This window comes from Plasmodium gallinaceum, assembly GCF_900005855.1.
Source record: "Plasmodium gallinaceum strain 8A genome assembly, contig: PGAL8A_v1_65, whole genome shotgun sequence".
Classification (NCBI taxonomy): domain Eukaryota; phylum Apicomplexa; class Aconoidasida; order Haemosporida; family Plasmodiidae; genus Plasmodium; species Plasmodium gallinaceum.
The window spans coordinates 1,465,373-1,473,482 of record NW_021628225.1 but is presented as its reverse complement, the minus strand read 5'-3'; the positions used below and the strand labels follow the sequence as shown (position 1 = coordinate 1,473,482).

General features: G+C 19.9%; 2 protein-coding genes across 2 annotated transcripts; one reads left to right on the top strand and one right to left on the bottom strand.

Annotated features, from left to right (window-relative positions):
- Positions 1 to 587: 587 nt before the first annotated feature.
- CELF1 (CUGBP Elav-like family member 1, putative) lies at positions 588 to 2,211 on the top strand (the record flags this gene model as incomplete). The annotated part of the gene is made up of 2 exons (XM_028675218.1): positions 588 to 1,683; positions 1,772 to 2,211. 2 exons carry the CDS (start codon positions 588 to 590, stop codon positions 2,209 to 2,211), a joined length of 1,536 nt encoding a protein of 511 aa, XP_028526772.1.
- A 2,517-nt stretch (positions 2,212 to 4,728) lies between these two features.
- Positions 4,729 to 7,710, bottom strand: DIS3 (exosome complex exonuclease RRP44, putative; the record flags this gene model as incomplete). Its single annotated transcript, XM_028675217.1, has 1 exon — positions 4,729 to 7,710. One exon carries the CDS (start codon positions 7,708 to 7,710, stop codon positions 4,729 to 4,731), a length of 2,982 nt encoding a protein of 993 aa, XP_028526771.1.
- Positions 7,711 to 8,110: the final 400 nt, after the last annotated feature.

Below are 8,110 nucleotides of genomic sequence, written 5' to 3'. Positions count from 1 at the left end.
AGAGAATGATACAATTATTAAAGGGATTTTAATAAAATGGTAATTTTACTAAAAATTATTTTTTTTTTTTTTTTTTTTTTTTTTTTTCATAATATATATCATTAAAAATTAATTCTATTGAGATGAAATTAAAGTTATTTAAAGTCGTATTTTATTATAGTACCCTTTTCCTTTTCTTTTTTTTTTTTCTTTTCTTTTTTTTCTTTTCATTTCATTTTTCTTTTCATTTCATTTCTTTACTTTTCATTTCTTTACTTTTCATTTCTTTTTATTAATTTATTATTTTTTTTTCTATTAAAATTAATACAAGTTTTTTTTTTTCTTTAATTCTTTATTTTTTTTTTTTTTTTTTTTTTTTTTTTTTATTACATATGTATACATGTATTTATATATGTTAAATATTTATATGTTCATTAAGTATTTAAATATAATAGGAAAACAAATTGATGAGCTTACAAATAAAAATTATTTAAATTTTTTTTGAATTTTTTTTTTATTTTATTTAATTTTTAAAAATAAAGGAGTCAATTTTTTTTTTTTTTTTTTTTTATTTCATTTTAAAAATAATTGCAAATTAAGTGAATAATATGGATAACAATGAGAATATAGATTCCAATGATAATTCTTCTGATACAAATACAGTAAATTATAATAATGGGAAAAGTGAAAATTTATCTGAAGGAAATGATTTTGCAAAAGAAAATAACCATTTAAATGGGAATGCAAAAAATTCTAAAACAAAGCAAGAAAATGCAAATAAAACGAAAAATTCATCAGACAAAGATGATAATAATGATTATAATAATCACAAATTTCCATGTCATCCTGCACCACCAGTTCCTATAAAACTTTTTATAGGAAGAATACCAAAGAACGTTGAAGAAGATCAATTACGACCAATATTTGAAGAATACGGTATTGTTAATGAAGTGGTAATAATAAGAGATAAAATAACGAATGTTCATAAATCAAGTGCATTTGTAAAAATGGCATGTATCGCAGAAGCAGATAATGCAATTAGATCATTAAATAATCAAAAAACTCTAGACCCTCAATTGGGATCTTTACAAGTTAAATATGCTTCAGGAGAGGTTATAAAATTAGGATTTCCTCAGAATATTGAATCAGGTGTAGATCAAGCAAAATTATTCATCGGATCCCTACCAAAAAATATTACAGAAGACAATATTAAAGAAATGTTTTCTCCATATGGTTCAGTAGAAGAAGTTTTTATTATGAAAGATAATTCAACTGGATTAGGAAAAGGATGTTCCTTTGTAAAATTTTCATACAAGGAACAGGCATTATATGCCATAAACTCATTAAATGGAAAGAAAACTTTAGAAGGATGTACAAGACCTATAGAAGTTAGATTTGCTGAACCCAAATCAGCTAAACAACCACAAATCCCATTAACATTACAACCTATGCAAAATTCAACTCATGGAATTTCTCCACAACCACATATTAATAATCCTAATAATATTAATTATGCTAATAATTTTAGTATAAATAATAATTATCCTCGTCAAATTGGTCCATGGAAAGAATATTTTTCAGGAGAAGGAAGACCATATTATTATAATGAACAAACTAATACAACTCAATGGGAAATGCCAAAAGAGTTTGAAACATTATTTATGAACAGTTCACCAAATATGCACAATTTGTCAGATTCATCAGGTTATTTAAAAAAAAAAAATATATATTTAACTTTTAAAAATGTTTTCATTATTGTTTTCTATTATTTTTTTTTTTTTTTGTTTAATAGGCCCTCCAGGTGCAAATTTATTTATTTTTCATGTTCCTAATGAATGGCAACAAGCTGATTTAATTCAAGCTTTTTCACCTTTTGGTGAATTATTGTCAGCAAGAATAGCAACAGAAAAAAATACTGGAAGAAATAGGGGATTTGCCTTTGTATCATATGATAATATTGAAAGTGCTGCTGCTGCAATATCACAAATGAATGGATTTATGGCACTAAATAAGAAATTAAAAGTAACCGTAAAAAAAGGAGAAGAAGAAGAAATGAAGAAGTTTGTAAATCAAAATGGAATAAATTCTTTTCAGCAATTATCACACCCTCAGAAAAATATTCCATCACAACCTAATGCAGCAGCACAACCAACTGCTCCATCTCATCAAAATGCACAATCACAAAACTGTTTTTACACAAATAACAACTGTTATAGATGTGGTCCATACTAATTTTTTTATAAAATTTCTTAAAATATATTTTCAATTTATACTTGAAAAAATAAAAAAAAAAATTAAAATTATAATTAAAAAAAAAAAAAATGAAAAAAACAGAAAAAAAAACAAAAAAAAAAAAAAAATATAAAAATAAAAAAAATGAAGATAAAAATGTTATATGTATATGACCATATGAATTATTGATATAGAAGCACTGATTCCATAATGTTTAAATGTGTGAAAATGTATATATGCCTACTTTTATATTATTTTTATTAAATTTAAAAATATATATTGAAATGAACAGAAAAAGCATTCAAATTCAATTTTAATTTTTATTAGAGAAAAATGGAAAAAAAATATAAAAGGAGTGTGTATTGTGGTACTTCAGATATTAAAATAAAGCAGTTAAGTAGCATATATATATATATATATATATATATATATAAGATTAGCAAGAAATGTTTTAAAGAAAAAATAACTTCTTATTAAAAGATTATTGAGAATTTAATTTCAATTATATATCAATAAATGCATATATAATATAAATATTTCTGATTTAAAACATTAAGAAATGAATGATACGGTAACATTTTTCACTTTTTTTTTTTTTTTTTCTTTTTTTTTTTTTTTTTTTTTTTTTTTTTTATTTTTATGTAATATAGAAATATTTAATATATAATTTTTTTTTTTTTTTTTTCATAATTTTTTATTGAAAACATGATAAAATGAATTATACATTTGCTCAATGGCTTTATTTTATTATTATATTTTTTTTTTTCTTTGACGTACAATTTTGTTTATTATTTATTATTTTTTTTTATTTTAAAAAGTTAAATGATTAATATTATTGTTGATATGGGTTTGGTATTTTTTCTAAATTTAATCCTTAGTATTTTAAACTAAATTCGTTTATTATATAAATACATAGTGTGTTTTTGTATTTACTATTTTATTACCATCCTACACATATTTGATTATAAATTGTTATTTTTTTCCTTTTCAAAAAAAATCTGTAAAATTTATTACGCTAAAGTTAATAGAGCATGCAATTTACATTTTTTTATATTCTTAATTTTTTTTTTTTTTTTTTTTTCATTTAAGAAATACTTAAATTATTTATAATTTATTGTTCAATTTATTTTTATAATAAATTCCCAATTTCATTTTCTTCGATTTTTTTATTTTTGAAAATTTTTTTTTTTAAGTTTCCTCTCAAGTTTTCAATCGTTTATTTTTGTAATTTGTTTTATAATATATTTCTTATTTTTTTGTAAAGATTCTTCGTTCTTGTTTACAAAAAAAAAAAAAATAAAATAAAATAATACAGTGATTACGACAATTATTTATCTTTTTATTAAATTTTGAAGTAAAAATTTTAGTTTTTTGTTTTTTTTTTTTTTTTTTGTTGGTATATATATCACTTTTTTGAAACAACAATTATCTATTCATTTTTATTTTTTTTTTTTTTTTTTGTCTAATACAGCATTATTATTAATTATCTGTCTAACTTTTTTATCTATTTAAATTGTTACAGTTTATTTTAATTATTTTTAATTTTTAAAAAATTTTTCATAAAAATAAAAATTTTTCTTTCTATACATTTTTTGAAACATTGATGAATTTTATACATCTATTAATTTTAACTAATTTTTAATTTTTAGTTTGTTTAAAATTATTATTATTTAATTATATATAAGAAAAACTTAATTTGAAGTAATATTGTTAATAACAAACTAATATTTTTCAATAAAATATTTATAAGAAAAAAGGTTATTTTTTAATCTTATCTGTAAACTAAAAGGATATGCATATATATATATATATATATATATATATATATATATATATATATATATATATATATAAATATTTTTTTTTGTTAATACTCATATGTTATTTAGGTTTAAATGAACTTTTTAATCTTTTTTTTTTTTTTATAATTACAGAACTATTCATATGTTTTGTTTTAAAAAATATACCTTTTTTTTTTTTTTTTTATAATTTTCCTTTTTTTTTTTATGTATTTCTATTTAAATAAATGAATTTGTTAAGTTTTTATTTAAAATAAAAATTTATAATTAACGGGAAAATTGTATAATTAAAAAAAAATAAAAAATAAAACAAAAAATAAAAATTTTAATGTTTTTAATTTATAGAATAAATACATTTGAATATAATTTTAAAAGTTAATTATAAAGAAATATGTATATTAAAACAAAACATAAAGAATTAAATATATATATATATATACAAATGTAACATAAATATATTTTACTATAAAGAGCTAATTAATAATAAAAAAGATAAATTCACATTTTATATGTATTTTAAATATTCAAGAGAACTTACGAAAAAAATATATAAAATTATAAAATTTAAAATATCTTATGGAAAGAATTTGTTTTGAAATTAAATTCTACATATACCAAATACACATTATTCATTGTTGATAGTATATTATTAATAAATGTTAATTTTTTTTTATAGTATTTTATTTATATAAATATATAAGTTATTTTTATAATATATTTACAACTTTTTAATAAAAATATACTGGTTTTGACATTTAATATCGTAACTATCTACTTGCATGTGAACTTGTACACGATCATAAAAATTTAGATAGAAAATTTCTTTTTCATTTTCATCAATTTTTTTGAATCTTTTTTTTTTTTCTTCAAATATAAAACCATCTTTTTTTTTCAAGTAACAAATTCCTTCAGTACAATATGCTGGTATAAAAATTTGTATACCGTTCTTCTTTAAATTCGTAATAATAGCATTTGTTATTTGATTCCCAATTTTTTTAATATATAAATAAGAAAAGAAATCAACAGAAGCCCTTGATGCAAATCTAGCATTTCTATGCTTTTCATTTAATAAAGTTATTTGCTTATTTAAGTAAATTACATCCAGATATTTATTATGCAGTTGTTCAATACCATATATATGATTTAGAATCCTATGGACCATTATATCAGCATATCTTCTAATAGGAGAAGTAAAGAAGGTATAAATTTCAGCTGCTAAACCATAATGTTTTAACATTTCATTATTATGAACGTTATAACCAGATATAAAAACTGCTTCATTCATACATTTTGTAACTAAAACTTTTAATATATTTGATAAGTTCTGATCGTTTTTTAAATTAATATTATTAAGAGAGTGAGATAACTCTTTTGAAGTATCATATTTGAAGTCATACACATTAATAGATTGCAAATACTCACTTAGTTCTTTTAAATACTCTTTTTTAGGTGGAGGGTGTCTTCTCAATATACTTGCAGCTTTAAAATTTTGAAATATAATTTTTGCAACTGACTTATTTGCTAATAACATAAAAGCTTCAATTAATTTATTAGTCTCATAAGATACATATGGTTTTAAATTTTTTGTTTTAGAAAAATCGTTTGCTTCAAATTCAAGCAATACTTCTGTGTTTCCTCTTAATTCCAATGCACCTTGATCAAGCCATTGTTTTTTTAAATGTTTTGCAATGTCATTTAATAATCTTAACGCTTCTGCAATTTTACTATTATCATTCTTATCATCGATAATTTTTTGTGCTTCTTCATATGTAAAAGATTTATTGCTTTTAATAATACATTTCGAAACAGTAACATCGACTATATTATAATTTGTATCAAAGCAAAAAAGACAACTATAAGTTAGTCTATCTTGATTTTCAACTAATGAGCATAAATTCGTTGTTAGCAATTTTGGCAACATATCAACTCTTTGGTTAATTAAATAAACAGTTGTGCATCTTTTTGATGCTTCAATATCAAGTGGACTATTTTGTTTAACAAAGTAAGAAACATCTGCTATGTGAATACCAATATTAATAAATTTTTTATCATCCGAAATTTCAAGCGATAAAGCATCATCTATATCTTGACAACCTGGAGGATCAATACTAAATGTTAACACATTTCTAAAATCTTTCCTTTTCTCAAATTCTTCTTCAGGTATTTGCCATTGAGAAGGTGGTAAACATTTATATACACTTTCACTAAATTCTTTATTCGAAATGTTATATTCATTATAAATTAATTTCGTCTCTGTTTCAATATCATCACAATTACCCAAAACACTTAAGCATCTTCCTATTGGATACTTTGAATAAATATCCCATTTATCTATTACGGCAATTACTCTTTTATTTCGTAATTCTTCTGTTAAATTTGTTTTTATTATTATAAATGGTATTTTGTTATTAAAAGCTTTAAAAAATCTTAACTTTTTTATATGAATACTTTTATCTTTTGAATATTCTTTAACAATGCCACCATATTCCTTTTTACTTCTACTAATTATACCCACAACTTTTCCATATAGTTTTTTTTTATCATTTATTTCTCTCATACTTTTTTTTTCTTCATTAATTTTTTCATATTGTTCTCTTTCATTTTTTTTATTTTCTTTATATGATTGATTTTTTTTTTTACCATTCAGTAATAGTTCACTTTTCTCTTCTTCTTGTTGTTGTTCTTCTTCTTCTTCTTCTTCTTCAGGGCTAATTAACTCTTCAAAATAATCTTCTTCTTCTGTTTCTTCATTTGTATTATCTATAACTTCAACAGCAACAATATCATTTTGTATTGCCCTATTCATATTTTTAACTCCTCTTATAACAACTTCATCAAGATCTGTATATTTTACTATTGCCAATTTATTAACACAGATAACATGAAAAATACCTTTAATTATTTTTTTCTCTCTTAATTTTTGAATTATTTCTGTTTTGTTCAGATAAGGATCAAATATAGGTTTTTTATTGGATAGTGTATTATCAGTATTAATATATACATATTCTTCTTCGATATTTTCCTTATTTTCATTTAGAATATCCTCTTCAAAATACATTTTTAATATATTCATTTTAAAATAATTATCTTTTTTACTATTTTTTAATTGACTTACATATTTAAATAAAGTGAAACAAGAAATGTCATTTTTCATGCAATCCTCTTTTAAAAACTTATTATTAGTTATTACTATAATATTCAAATTTGAATTATGATGTTTTAACCATATAACTATCTTAATTATTTCTTGAATTTGTTTTATACTTTCATCTTTATTATCTACATATGTAAATTTACAAAATTTATTTACAAAAACAGTATATCTTTTGTTACAGTTAGGAGAAGATTCATCTATTTCATAACATAATTCATGTAATTTGTTATATAGGATTTTATTAAAAGCTCTAATATGTTCATATATTGTTATTGGTATTAATATATTATCAATATTGCAATCATATAAAAAATCCATATATTTTATTATTGTATTCATATCTAAAATTAGCACATTCCTTTCTCCATCTAATAACTTTTTCTTTTTATTTTCACAAACATTACATTTTTCAATCCCACAACTTATATCATTCCTTAAATAAACTTCTCTTATTATTTTTGTTATTCTGTGATTTAAGTTACATTTATAAAAATACTTCTGAACTCGTTGATCATTTTTTTTGTTTATAAATTTAAATGTATTCATATTTCATACCAATTCATGTAATAATATTAAAAAAAAAAAAAACAAAAGGAAAAAACATGGAACAAAAAATTCAACATAAAATAAATGAAAAAAAATATATATAAAGAAAAAATATTAAATCAACAAAATTTAAAAAAAAAAATAATTAGTTTAAAATAGAAAAAAAAAAAAAAAAATAAAATAAAATAATAAAATGAAGAAGTAGGATCCAATAATACACAAAGAAAATCATTAAAAAAAAAAAAAAAAAATTACGTATATTTTTGCATTAATGCTTTATTATTATTATTTTTTCTATTTTTTTTTTTTTTTTTATTGATTTAATTTTCATTAATTATTTTATATAGTACTTTTAATTTATTCCTTTTTTTTTTTTTTTTTTTTTTTTTTTTTTTTTTTT